The sequence below is a fragment of the Neovison vison genome, chromosome 14, assembly GCF_020171115.1.
Source record: "Neovison vison isolate M4711 chromosome 14, ASM_NN_V1, whole genome shotgun sequence".
In the NCBI taxonomy this organism is placed as follows: Eukaryota; Metazoa; Chordata; class Mammalia; order Carnivora; family Mustelidae; genus Neogale; species Neogale vison.
This window is the reverse complement of record NC_058104.1, coordinates 31,124,983-31,139,870: the sequence shown is the minus strand read 5'-3', so window position 1 is coordinate 31,139,870 and position 14,888 is coordinate 31,124,983. Positions and strand designations below refer to the sequence as shown.

Below are 14,888 nucleotides of genomic sequence, written 5' to 3'. Positions count from 1 at the left end.
CCAAGATCCAGCTCATGGCTAAGTACTCCCTCCAGACCTCAGGCTGTGATCATCACTTGCCTCCTAAACATCTCTTTGCAGAATTACACCTTGTATTCTCCCTAGTCCCATAAGGTCTTCCTCCTCCTGGTCTCTTAGAGATGGCAACTCCCTCCACATTGTCACTCAGACTCCACATGGGGAAGAGAACCATTTTCAAGACTTAACAAGTCAGTGAGACATTAGAAGTCACCATAGTTATCCGTTGTCAGATTATACCCACATCATACACCCATACCGAGAATTTTTGGCAAAGAAAACTGAAGCTGAATATCTTACCTTCATATTTTTGAGGCTTTACCTAAGAGAGGAAGAAACAAGGCTAAGCTGGATGTCTAAACATATTATGAGTAAAAATCTATAGTACACATAAATACCGAAATTGTAATCCAAAGATATTAGAATAAGCATTTGCTTAACAGAATTAATTCACAGAATTAAAAAAGAAGTTATGGGTGCCTGGGTGGCTCAGTGGGTTAAGCTGCCGCCTTCAGCTCAGGTCATGATCTCAGGGTCCTGGGATTGAGTCCTGCATCGGGCTCTCTGCTCAGCAGGGATCCTGCTTCCTCCTCTCTCTCTTCCTGCCTCTCCGCCTGCTTGAGATCTCTGTCTGTCAAATGAATAAATAAAAATCTTTAAAATAAAAAAAAGAAGACAAAATTAGAATTTCCTGATTAAGTCGTCATGGTTCACAATCCATTTCTGATAAAGAGCACAAGTGTGTATGACTTCTTTTTGACCCCCAAATCTATTCAAATTCTATTCAATGAATGTTCAACCTATTCAATGTTGATAAGGGATCATGCATACATTTACAAAGTATTCATTATTTCACCATTTCCCTAGCTTTTTTTATGTTAGTAACATAGAGTGTCATTAGTTGTTTTTTCATTGTATATATTTATTGAGATAGAGTTTAATCATTGTCCCCAGCTTTACTGAGATACAAGTATAAGGTGTACAGTGCATTGATTTGATACATTTATAGATCACAAAATGATTACCACCATGGCTGATCCTTCAGCCGGCCCCATGGTTGCTTTTTGTGTGTATGTAATAGAGTATTGCTGTTCTGTGTCTTTGGATGAATTTAGTGCAGGTTCCTGCCATCCTAATTACAACACAAAACATTCCCATCACTATCAGTTTGTTGAGTGCCTCTTTCCACTCAATTCTATCCTAAGGGTGCTTGAGTGTCCTTTTTGTTTTTCATGGGGCATGTTTCTGGGATGCATCCATGTTGCGTGGATCTCAAATCTCTCAGAGGGGAATCGTCATGAATCATTACAGTATGTGTGACCTTTTGTGTCTGGCTTCACTCATTAAGTTCTTTGTGGAGATGAAGAACCAAGAGAACTAGCAGTGAAACTTGTGGGAAGAATTTGAGATTCCATAATGGGAAAAAGGAAGTAGATGTTAGGGTCTTGGTAGCACCCCAAAGGGACTATTTTGTGGCCAACAGAATAGTCTGGGAGAACCTTCAGATTGGAGCATATGCTGTGTTGGAAGGAAGGTATAAGGTGATCTGTATAAACCAGGGAAGCTTGGTAGGCACCATGGGGGAAACCCGGAGGGGCATCCGTGGGTCCCTTGGAAGAGCTGGTCTTGACTTCTATTCCAGTTAATTGCTGTTTGGCTTTCCTGAGTGAAATAAGTCAAGCATAGAGAGTCAATTATCATATGGTTTCACTTATTTGTGGAGCATAACAAATAGCATGGAGGACAAGGGGAGATGGAGAAGAGAAGGGAGTTGAGGGAAATTGGAAGGGGAGGTGAACCATGAGAGACTATGGGCTCTGAAAAACAATCTGAGGGTTTTGAAGGGGCAGGGAGTGGGAGGTTGGGGGGAACCAGGTGGTGGATATTAGAGAGGGCATGGATTACATGCAGCACTGGGTATGGTCCAAAAACAATGAATACTGTTATGCTGAAAAGAAATTTAAAAAATAAGAAGAGGTCATATTTGGGGCCACACAACATATCTGAACCACCAAGGGAATCGAAACCACAGGAAGTATGTTCTCAGACCACAGATGACTCAAACTAGAGGTAGAGAACAGAAAGATACCTGGAGAATGGCCAAAAAAATGCATATTCAACAGCACACTTCTAAAAAAGACAAGGCTGGGAGGGTAGGTGGATGGAGGGATGAGGGAAAGAGGTGAAGGGGAAGAAGAGTCCACTTCTTGTGGTGAGCACTGAGAAATGTACAGAATTGCTGAGTCATATTGTACACCTGAGACTCACATTATTACACTGTTTGCCAATTGTGCTTGAACTTAAAAAAAAAAAATGGATCAAGAAGGCACTTCAATAGAAATTTAAAACTACATCAATCTAGGTGATCATCAAAATTGACATATTAGAGGGAAATCTGTAGTACTGAATGGACGTAAAAATGTCCAGTGACTATAAAATTTTCTGCTTATTTATGAATGAAAGTATAGAAGGTACATTATTAGTATACTTTCAGCGAGGATGGTTCTCCAGAGGTAAATGAGAAAGGCACAGGTTCCCAAGGAGGCAGTTAAAATGAGAAGCTTCCACAGAACTTCAATCACATCAGGGACAACACAGAAATGGTCAGGCAAGGAAAGGACAAGCTGAAATACCATTTGAGACAATGAGGAATCTCAAAGACATTTACTGTGTATCTGTCACAAAGAATCTAGTTTACAAACCCTCAACCGGCCTCCAGGAGGTAATCATACCTCTCAGCTACCTCCTCCTGGAGGAGAAGGAGCACAGAGGGATGGCCAAGGAGCTGGGGCAAACTTTGAGGAGTGATGAGTGTGTTTATCATCTTACCATGGTGATGGTTTCCTTGTTGCTTACCTCTGTCCAATATCAACAAACAGTATTGTTTGAAAAGATGTTGTGATCACATATATATTATAACACACTGAAGCTGTAGGCAAAATCTAATAGATCTTAAGAGATTTTACTTTACCTACAAGCAGATTGAAAATTTTTTTTCTATAGCTAACAGAACTTGAGAATTTATAAGCCAACATAAAATACACAAAATAAGTCAATGTAAACTTAGAGTAGGTAAGAAGTCAGTGACTTCTTTTGTACATTCATGAAGGACCTGGATAAACTCCTTTGCAACATTTCCAAAACTAAACCCAAAATTTTGGAAGAATGAGAGAAAGCATGAATATAATGTACTAGAGATACAAATGAACATGTTATATGGACAGATGTTTATAGATTAGGTCATAAGTGAGAGAGACGGGAGGCTGCTCATTAATATGATATGTAATTACTTTCCCATAAAAATAAATTAGTTATGGCTTAGTTTCTGAAAACATTAATGTTTTCTTTCAATGCTCACTTTGCTTTTGAATCACAGTCCAAGATGTCAGATTTCTGAAGTACATAAGGATTTGCATAACAGGTGATCATGTACACCCTAAGGATATCCATGATGTTTTGTATCTCTAAAAAGCTGATGGAAGGAATTCATGTTCCTATTTCTTAGTACTGTAATTAAATCAGGCAATAAAATCTATAAAATTTAACTTTTTAATGAGAGAAAATATTAAAGAATGTATTTATTTGAAAGAGAGAGGGGGAAGGGCAGAGGGAGACTGAGCAGCAGATTGCCAGCAGAGCAGGGAGCCCAACCAGGGCTCAATCCCAGGACCCTAGGATCATGGTCCAAGCCTAAGGCAAACACTTAACTGCCTGAACCACCCATGTGACCAGTAATTCTAAAAGAATACAGAATTCCTGGATATGAACACCAAGGCAAGGAACACATCATTTAACAAAAACTACATTTAGAAGTATTTCAGGAAAAGACACAGTGCAATTCATACTAATTCACATCAGGGTTGATTTTGTGCAAACACACCTCTCTAGAAAGGAGTTCCTGAAATCTATAACATTTTCCTCTTCATCCCTCACAGCTGAGGTCAGGAAAATGTGTGCTAGCGGGAAAAGTACACTGCCTTCGAATAGCCACTGTCTGAAAGAGAGCAGTAGCTGTCAGGACAATGGTTGATCATGGGTATCAAATGTACAAAAGATAAAGGCCACCTTGTCATAAATATCAAACACACCCAGTCGTGGGCACTCAGGACATCTGGCAGCTATCTGGATGCTGATATGAGTAGCTGACTCTTAACTAGATCACAGCCAGTGGGGCCAAAACCACTCGGTTCTCTGATAGTGGCCATGAGCAGGTGGAGGTGGGAAACGCAAGACCAGTTCGTTTAGGCAAGAGTTCAGAGTTGGGGTAGAATGAGAAAGGTGAACCGATCCATGAGATGCAGCCTAGGTAGAGGGGATTAATTGAAATCAAGACGACCAAGAAATTCCCTCTTCTGAAGACTCAAATGAAACAGAATGAAGTCTATTTTGACTAGAGGTCACCGTGTGGGATGAGTCTACCTCAATACAAGGGTCCCTCCTGACACTTCCGGACCCCTCTTTCATAATCTGATACAAGCAGATCTAAAGAAGTCTACTTATTTCCAGGGGTGGTCCCTAACTGTTGTCTGACTCTCTCTCTCCTGGGAGTTAAGTGACCAAGTCTTGGTTTGGATCAAGTTATGATCTCATGGTCCTGAGGTAGAGCCCCTCTTTGGGCTCTGGGCTCACTGCACAGCTGGTTTGGGATTCTCTCTTTCCCACCCTCTCTGCTCTTCCCCCTATACCTGTGCCCTTTTTCTCCATTGCTCAAATAAATAATATCCAAAAAAAAAAAAATTAGAAGGAGGAAGACACCATTGAAGTGTCATGTTTACTCACATTTGGGTTTGAGGAACTGGGACATGGGAGCAGGAGGAACCAGAAGAGAAGCCTTTGCAGCATCATGTCCTCGTCCTTTTAAGGGGCACTGTGGCCCCAGGGAGGATGTGGAGATGGTTGGGGGGCAGGAGAGGGAAGGGTGGGGGGGTTAGGGAGGGTTGGGGAGGGGACAATGTGGTAATTAGAGATGGGAATAGGGAGGAAATAGAGGGTAGGATGGGGAAGTGTTGGTCAGGAGAAGAAGGGGTCAGGGACAGTGTCAGAGTGAGAATGAGTACTTGAAGGGAAGGAGCACAGTTCAGAAAGGTTAGGAGGTCAGCAGGTTAGTAAAGTACAAGGTCAGCAGGACACATTAGCAGGTAAAGTGAACTCTCAGGAGCAGTTGGTGTGGAGAATCCATCTTCCACCAAGCCTTCCCAGGTTTGAACGTTTCCTTAGCAACCTAGAACCTTTCTAATTTCTCCACCAATCAGCTGCCTTTGCCCCTAGTACCTCAACATGGATGCCACAGGTGACCTCATTGGTACAAAGCCCCTTCCCACCTGATACCCCACCACGTGCCATCCCAACGACAGGTCCTCTCTGGAACTTTGGCCATCCTTCCTGTTTGCTCCCTCCAACCCCGGTCCCTGTTCCCTCTCCTGGGTGCGCTCTCCTTCCTTTCCAAACTCCCATCCAAGAGCCTCTGGCTGAATAACAGAGAAAGCAAAGGAGGACCAAACTGCAACAACAATCAAATACACAACCAGAGTAGGAGGCTCCAGCCCTTTCCCAGCAACTCAATGCAGACAGAACATCCACAAGATATCAATCTTGATGGCAAACCATCTGAATCCCACAGCTGTCTCCATACATCTGTCCATATCCATATCCACTGTGGAGGACACACAGATTTTGGGCACATAGGAGACCGTTACAAAAATGCTCCTGATTTGCTTTGGCCATCAAAATTGAAGGGAAATTTCAATTTTTTTCAGACGCATAAAATCACAGACAACAACCAGAGCATTTTGTGGTAACATAACATGCTAGAAATCACTGATTAAAAGCTAACTAGAAATTTATGTATGTTTAGAAATTGAGAAGTACCTCTATCAATGAAACAGAAGTAAAGAAAAAGAAAAAAAGAGCAACATTGTGACTGAATGATATGAGCATGATACAGTTGTAATCAAATATGTCTTCTGGGCTGGAATATCCTCAGGTATTAGTGTGAGAAGACTGTATGGTCTCAAAATCATTCCTAATTGGCTGAGCCATTTGAACAAAGTAGATCTGTCACTTCTCTTTTGTGACCCTCCTACCCACTAGCTTCGGCTTTATATGATGAAGCTCAGAGGGAAACAATCCAATCGGACTCTCGTGTCATCTCCTGGGACCTCCAGGAATGAGAGCATTTTAAGAGAAGACTTTCACCAGCTTCTCCCCTGGGGGATGCAGGACAACACCCAGAGAGTTGGGAGCTCCAGATGTGCTGGGTGGGGACAGCCAAGCATGTGGGCAGCGCCAGGGGCCCAGGAGACTAGACAAACCCCATGTTATCCTCTCTCCTGGGCCCTGTCCTGAGCTGAACTTCTTAAACAGTGTCTCCCTAGGACTCACACAATGTTTCCTCAACTCCTTTAAGCCCAAGACAGCTGAAAATCAGTGCTCTACACACCACCAATTTATTGTTATGTAAATTTCTTTTAAACAGGAACCATTCTAGCACTGCTAAAATAGGAGAACAATGGCTTTTTTTCTTATTAACATATAATGTATTTTTTGTTTCAGGGATAGAGGTCTGTGATTCATCAGTCTTACACAATTCAAGCACTCACCATAGCACATACCCCCCACCCAATGTCCATCGCCCAGACACCCCACCCCTCCCACCCTGTCTCCACTCCAACCACCCTCACTTAGGAGAACATCTTTAACATAAAGATGAAGAAACCATAAAAAACAAGCCAACAAGTATAACAAAACAATAGTGCTAAAGTCTGTTTAGATGCTGCTGTCCACCTCAAGAGCCCCAGAGTTGGGCCGTCCTGGTTGTAGAAGGAGAGAGCAGCAATGGAAGGGGTGCGTCAGACTAGCCCAAAAGTGAACAGAAGTGAGGCCCAGCCTATAAGGCGGACCAGGGAATTCCACGAACGATGGCCTGAGTCACCTTGACTAGAACTGGAACTGGGAGCAGGGAAAGAAGCAGCAGGGAACAGAGTCTGGGGGCCTTGAACAGGTGAGATCAGTCATGGAGTTGAGGATGTGTCCCCAAAGCCAGTGTCAGCCTCCCATCTATGAAACCCTTTGTAGCCCCTGGAGACAAACCAGGAATCTAGAGTTTGATTACCGTCCTGCTTACCAGGTGTGTGACCCTGAGCTATTTTCCTTCAGTGAACGGGGACTGTCCATGCCTGTGTCCGTAATTGTGCAAAAGATGAGAGGAAGCCACATGTTGAGCACATACAGACGTTTGCGTCATCATCTCCATGGGCCAAGAGTCTTCCCAGATCCAGTGCCTCACATCTCAGTTATTAAAGGCAGCCCAGGTGACCACCACAGGTCCCTCCTGTTTCAAGCCTGTGATATGCCCTGCCCTTTGCCCACATCACCTCTCAGGCTCCAGATGGCAGGAGGACCCCATGAACTGTGGGGAGAACCCTGGGCCCCTGGCGAGACTGAGAGATTCCTTGACCCTGGGAAAGGTGAGTGAGTGAGGCATCCTACAGGGCTGGGGAACAGAGCTCTGGGGCTCCGAAGATTGGGGTTTGAGCAACTGTGGAGAGAGCTGGAGGCATCTTAGAGGATTCCTGGGTCCCCACAGGGCAGATCCCTCCCATACCTCTGCTGGAGCTGGCGGGGGTCTGGAAGCACCAGCAGCAACAGCAGCAGCAGATCAATGGGATGCTGGATGGATCTGGGAAGAATGGTCTGGCAGGTAAGTGGAATCACCAGGCTGGGCTGCCCTCAGCCTCTTCCTCCTTCCCCAGCCACCTCACTACCTCTGACCCTGACCTCACCCTCCAGCAGAGCGTGGGCAAGCCAGGAAGAGGTGCCTGATGCCAAGAAAGGGTCCCTCCCCAGTCCTCTGTGTCCTGGTTGTTGAACAGACAGAAGGAGTCACCCAGGTCCCTGGAATAAGGAGGGAGAATCTGGCCCTAGAGTCCTCTCTGATGGGGCCTGGGGAGAATCCTGGAGGGACAGAATTTAGCACCAGTTCATTTACAAAGTAAAAGCACAACACAAGTCCCCCTTGGATGCTAATGTCGGTTTATTACCCTGGCCACATTCTGAGTGCTCACTGGTGGACTTGGAAACAAGAGACTGATACTAATATAAAAAGAGCAAAAATGCTGGAATGTGGGCACCCCTGATGTTTTTACAAATCAATCTCAATCACTCCCTTCCTTATCCTCCCCACAGTGGGGAAACCGAGGCACCAGGGATTTCGTGAAGATGGCTCAGTGGTTTCTGAGGGTTTTGCTGATTACATCTGACCATACTCCTTTTTCCGAAGTTCACTTCTTTTAATCTTGCCATTGACGGTTTTGGGCAGCTCTGAGACAAATTCCACCTGGTCAAGGATAAAGCAAACCCACCCTGAGTTAGTCCTGCTGTCATTTCCTACCAATATCCCACGCCCCTCCTCTGACCCTGCATAGTCCCCCAGATGGACTGGCACCATGTTGTGACCCCAAGAGCCTCCACACCAAGAATGTCAGGCTGTCCTCTGACTCAGGAAGTTGGATGTAGTCCTGTAATGAGCTCCGACCAGTGAGATGCGCATGGAGTGAGACGTGCCGCCTCGAACAGAGCACCTGGGACTGAGTCCGGCTCCCCCTCCGTCCATCTCACAGAGCACCTGGCAGGTCCCTATGGTGGCCGCTCTTTTATCCTGGTCCCACGAAGACCATGTGGACATGTGGCAGGTGCTAACATGCTTCCCTAGGAGAAGCCGCTAAGACACATGGCTTTGGGTTACTCACAGTGACATCTGGCCCTTCCTAACTGTCATGCATCCTCCTGTCTCCACTCTATGAGGCAACACAGCCTCACAGGTGAAGCATGAACTCTGTTGTCTGAGACACATGGGTGTGACTTCCAGCTCTGCCTGTTCCTTCACTTCAACCTCAGGCAATTTACTGCGAGTCTGTGAGCCTCCATCTCCACTCTATAAGGTGGATGGTTATACCATCTCAGGTTTGGGGGAATTAAATGAAATAATAATACATGTAAAGTTTGAGTCCAGAGCCTGGCACACACATTAAGAGTTCAATAAATATTACCTGTCTGCCTTTATGTTTGTAAGGTAAACATCCAGAAAACACAGCAACATATTAGTACAATAGAAGGACGTTAAATTTTTGGCCCAGGTGTCCTTTCAAACGTTTTTCAACAAGTCAGATAACATGGGTATTTATTCACAGCCTGCTTTTTTCTCTTAATAAGGTATTTTTATGATGTTTTATATTACAAATAAAAAATCTGTGTCATCTTTTTAAATTACAGGACAGCATTAAATACCATGAATAATTTAATCATTTCTCTATTGTTGGACATTTTCATAGTTTGCACATGGTACTGAAAACAAAACAGAAAGAGTAAAAACTCTCAGAATGTATTTTATGCTACAATAAATATTATTTTGCTAACTTTGGTTTGTTGTGTATCTATATTGGGCTTCGATTTAGAATACATTTTTTTACCACAAATAATGTTTTTTAAAAGTGTGGCAATTGTTAACTTGAATGTCTTTTTCAAATTGTGGAAGATTACAAATAACCTTCTTGGATATTTCTAGGCTCTTGTCTGATTTTTTTTCTGTGGGTTGACCTGTCAGCCTTTTTGTTTTGTGACACAGGATACAGGTTTCTCTGATCTCACCTAAACCCTTAAGTTGAATGCTTCTTTTGTAGAGAAAAATGCTCATTCCATGGGCTACATAAGGCTCACCTGAGGAGATTTGGGGCAGCAAAGCCCTGGGCCCACTGGAGGGGACCAGATCCTATCTCTTTGTCCTTACTCACCTTCCTGGGATACTTATACGGGGCTGTAACTGACTTCACATGCTGCTGAAGCTCCTTGATGAGCTGATCCCGGTCATAGGAAAGGAATTCTGGGGTCAGGACAATAAATGCCTTCACCACCTGCAGTGCAGAACCAGAGTGGAGGCTCAGGGTGGGTGGCAACTACATGTATAGTCTAAAAAGTAAATGTTTATTAAGTAAATGGAAAAACAAGTTGACAGTTGAGCCTCTGGAAGAGAATAGGAACAGTTTCCACACTTCCAATTTCTACTCTTTGCCTGGAAAATTACTTCACCTCTCTTACCCTCCATGTCCTTCTCTGTGATGTGGGGATGGCACAGCTTCATTCCTCAGGCTATGGATGCCAAGATTCATCAAGATTGGTCATATAAACCATGAAGCTAGTTTAAACTGATTTTTATTCCTATCATTATCATCAGCATTTTTTCTTAAAGACTGAACTTATTTTTCTAAACATTATGCTAAATAAAGTTCATATTTATTTTAAAAAAGAGATTTTATTTATTTATTCGAGAGAGAGTGAGCACAACTCCTGGGCAGAGGCAGGGGGAAAGGGAGAAGCAGGCTCCCCGCTGAGCAGGGAGCCCGATTCGGGGCCCGATCCCAGCATCCTGAGATCATGATGTGAGTTAAAGGCAGATGCTTAACTGACGGAGCCACCCAGGTACGCCTATCATCACCATTTTCACTATTACTGTAAACAGAGTTCTGTGGGCATTAAATAAATGGTGGTGATGAACTCTGTTGATATTATTTATGTCGCTACTACAGGGCACAGGGCCTTGTACACAGTAGGCGCTCAGCACACAGTGAATCAATGAATGCGTGTTCTGGAGTAGGCTGCTTAGGTTCCCATTCTGGCTCCACCACTTTAGAGCTTTGTGATCAGGCAACTTATTTAATCTCCTTATGCTTGTTTCTGTCTCTGTAAAAGAGGGTCTCAGAGTCCTTAATTAATGGGGTTGCAGTGAGAGGGAAATAAGCCAGCAGGCAGGAAGGGCACAGTAACTAGGACATGGGCAGCAGCAGCCCAAACAGGAAAAAATAAATATACAGTAGAAAAAAGACATTCTCTTCAATAAATGGTGTTGGGAAAACTGGACAGTTATATGTAGAAGAGTGAAACTCGACCATTCTCTTACACCATACACAAAGATAAACTCAAAATGGATAAAAGGCCTCAACGTGAGACAGGAATCCATCAGAATCCTAGAGGAGAACATAGGCAGTAACCTCTTCGATATCAGCCACAGCAACTTCTTTCAAGATATGTCTCCAAAGGCAAAGGAAACAAAAGCAAAAATAAACTTTTGGGACTTCATCAAGATCAAAAGCTTCTGCACAGCAAAGGAAACAGTCAACAAAACAAAGAGGCAACCCAGCAGCAAGCCACATTCACAAGCATCATTATCCCTCACACACGAGGGGGGCCACACTGCCCTCTGCTGACCACACAGTGTAAATGCACATACACGTTCCCTGGGCCTCCCTCCACCCTAGGTCCCACGCAGGGGAGACAGGAACCTTCCCCTGCACCTGCCTTAATGCCCACACACAGACACAACAACCTCTGTTTCCTCCTTACCTCCCTTCGAATCGGGTCCGGGCTGCTCACCACAGCTGATTCAGCCACCGCCGGATGTTCGCTCAGGGCGTTCTCCACCTCTGAGGGCCCAATGCGGTTCCTGCAGGATCAATGGCTCTTGCTTGGTTTCTGAGCAGCTGCCCAGGTCAGGAGACCCAGGTCCTCAGGGCTCATGTTTTGGAGGGTCACATCTACCTCTGCTCTGCAGGAAAACTGTCACAAGGAGCCAGATACCTGGGACCTGGCTCTGTCATGGGCCCCAAACATGAAGAATGCACACTCTGTGCTGAGAGATACAACACTCGCATGCTCCCCAGAGTTTTTCACCTCACTGCCTCTGCTCAGGGAGGGGGGTGAATATTTAGCCCTCCCCAAGCTCTGGGCCTTGGCTCTAGCAGCTTCCCTTGGCCTGAAACCTAATGGAACTCTCAACCTTTATCTTAAATATTCACGCAAATTCTGCATACTCTTCCCCATTAGATTAGCAGGTTTCAGAAATTTAAAAAGTAAATAATTTCCTCAATTTCCCTGAAATATTCCCTGAAATATCCAAGAGAACTTGTTACTCTGGCATAATGTGTCATTTTTTTTTTCTTTCTTTCCAAATCACTTAGGTTAGGGACAAATGACCTGGAGGCAGACAAGTTTTGTAAGTCTGGGTTGTATATAGCCCTCTTTGAGGAACTTTCTTGACTAGTCAGTGACTCAGTTGCCTCATCTGTAAAATAAGCACAATTGCACCTACCTTCTAGCATTGAGAGGTGGGTTATATGAGGCAGTATAGAGTATGATTCCTCATAGTAAGTGCTCCAAAAGGTTTTCATTGTCATTTATTATTAAAATTTTCAGTGACACGTTACATGCCATTAGAGGAGTCAGACATAGAGGAAGCTTCCTCAACCCATAAAGGCTTAAGTAAAGTCTTCCTTCTAAATCCTTTAAATTGCATAGTGTCTTATTATGGTTCCCCTTTGCAGACCTTCCTGAACTACATTTTGACTTTTCTGGATGCAGGGCTTGGGGGAGGTGTACTAATATCCCCAGGAAAGGGTCCCATAGACAAAGCTCTGTTCAGAGTTAGCCTGAGGGTCCTGTCACCAAGCTTGGATAAGTGTCAAACAAGCTAGAAACCATGAGGCATGTGAGGGTGATGTCTCTGGCTCAGGTCAGTCATACCTACCCAGAGGCATTGATGATGTCATCGTCCCTTCCCAGGAACCAGATGTAGCCCTCTTCATCCATAGTTGCTCTGTCTCCAGTGTTGTAGAAGTCCCCACACTCCACTTCAGCTGTCTTTGCTGGGTTGTCCTGCAAAGACAACAAAACTCCTTTGTGGAAGGCAATGAGTTTAGAGATGATGAGCCACAACCTGCTGCTCAGATCTGAGTCTGGATCCTGCTCCTTGCTCTACCTGCCACCTGGGCAAGTTTTGTAATCTCCCTGAGTCTACTTTCATTATATCCAAGTACTGAATGAACACTACTTCTCAACTAGAGGACAGCACTGAGCCAATTTTAAGGCTAATTTTAAAAAGTAACAATTCTCTTTTGTGTGGCACTCTCAGAAAAAAATTCCCACTAGAACATGGATGCTGTGTTTTATTTATTGGTCTCAGCTTAGCACTCACACAGTGCCTGGACAAATGAGAAATGTCAATAAAATTTTGTTAAATGAAATTCCTTCCCAAAATACTACCTCATCTGTTCCTCCCAGAAAACCTAATAGGCTTTTATTTTTCCAATTAAATGGTTTATTTTAAGATCATTATATATTTGCAGGGTATCTGCGTGGCTCAGTTGGCTGGGCAGATGATTCTTGATTTCAGCTTTTATTTTTCCAATTAAATGGTTTATTTTAAGATTGTTATATATTTGCAGGGCACCTGCGTGGCTCAGTTGGCTGGGCAGATGAGTCTTTTTCTTTTTTAAGATTTTATTTTTATTTATTTGACAGACAGAGACCATAAGTAGCCAGAGAGGCAGGCAGAGAAGGGGAGGAAGCAGGCTTCCTGCTGAGCAGAGAGCCCGATGTGGGGCTTGATCCCAGGACCCTGAGACCATGACCTGAGCCGAAGGCAAAGGCTTTAACCCACCCAGGGGCCCCTGGGCAGATGACTCTTGATTTTGGCTCAGGGTCATAATCTCAGGGTCCTGAGACTGAGCCCTGCATAGGGCTCTACACTCAGTGTAAAGCCTGCTTGAGATTCTCTGTCTCCCTCAGCCCCTTCCCCAACTGATGTACATACTCATGCATGCATGTTCTCTCTCAAATAAATTAATCTTTTTAAAAAGATATATATTTGCATGCAGTTAAAAGAAATAGCACAGAGAGATTCTTGGGCCATTTACTTAGTTTTCCTCAATGGTAGCATCCTGCAAAACTACAGCTCAGTATCACAACCAGGATATTGACCAGTCTCACTCAGATCTCCCAGCAGTTTACCTGTGCTTTTTTGTGTGTGTTTGGGTGTGTTTAGTACTATGCAATTGTATCAAATGTGCAGGTTTGTATATACCACCAGAGTGAAGATACAGAAGAATCCTTTCATCCTGAGGATCTCCTGTCTTGTTCTTTTGTATCCACACCCATCTCCCTCCTCTTTTCCCTCCCACCTCCCTTCAAACCCCTAAGCCCTTGGCAGTGGACTGATCTATTCCCCAGTTTTATAATTTTGTCACTTTAAGAATGTTACATAAATGGAATTCTATAGTATGTTACTTTTTGGGACTAGCTCTGTTTTTATTTTTTTCACTGAGTATAATTTCCTGGAAATTCATCCAGTATCTTATGTTCATCAATACTTTGATCCTATTTATTACTAAATGGTAGTTTATGTTATGGATGAACCACAGTTTGGGTGTCAACCCATTGAAGGGCCTCTGGGTTGTTTCCAGCTTGGGCCATTGTGAATAAAGCTGCCCTCAACATTTATGTGCAGGTTTTATGTGAGGCTAGATTTTCATAACTCATAATAGAAGAAATGAGTGCTCAGAGAAGCCCAATATCTTCTTCAAAGTCACTGAGCTGGCAGAGGTAGGGTCGGTATTTGAATTTAATTCTTGCTCCACAGCCTATGCACTCGACCACTAAGCAATGTGTTGAGATCATCCCTGTCATGAAACATAAAATGATTTTAAGAGGTTCCAGGGGAAAAAAAATTAAAAAAACACTGAATGACATCCCGTTTTAGGTTCCCTTCCCATTGTTCTGATTGTATTAACGAGATGCTCTGACATGTTTTTAAAATCTCTGGAACTACCAAGAGTGAGTTTCAGGATTAGAGCTTTTAGTGGGAACAGGGTTTAGCTAGAATGAAAAAAAAAATTGTTTTATGAAAACAATTTTGTTAGTTGTTTAATGAAAAAAATTGGTTAATTGTTTAATGAAAAAAATTTGTTTTGCATTACAGTTATGGTTATAATTGCCTTCTAATACTACTGTTTTCCATTTGTGATACTAAATCAACTTTTCAAAAA

General features: G+C 43.5%; 1 protein-coding gene across 1 annotated transcript in view; it reads right to left on the bottom strand.

Moving 5' to 3' along the window:
* Nucleotides 1-8,032: 8,032 nt before the first annotated feature.
* ACSM1 (acyl-CoA synthetase medium chain family member 1) overlaps nucleotides 8,033-14,888 on the bottom strand; it is a 51,339-nt gene continuing 44,483 nt past the window's right edge. Inside the window, exons 11-14 of the mRNA XM_044233026.1 lie at nucleotides 12,593-12,720; nucleotides 11,413-11,512; nucleotides 9,807-9,926; nucleotides 8,033-8,353 (exon numbers count right to left, since the gene is read on the bottom strand). Of these exons, the coding sequence (XP_044088961.1) occupies nucleotides 8,267-8,353; nucleotides 9,807-9,926; nucleotides 11,413-11,512; nucleotides 12,593-12,720 (435 nt within the window). The 3' untranslated portion in view covers nucleotides 8,033-8,266. The remainder of the gene's footprint in view (nucleotides 8,354-9,806; nucleotides 9,927-11,412; nucleotides 11,513-12,592; nucleotides 12,721-14,888) is intronic.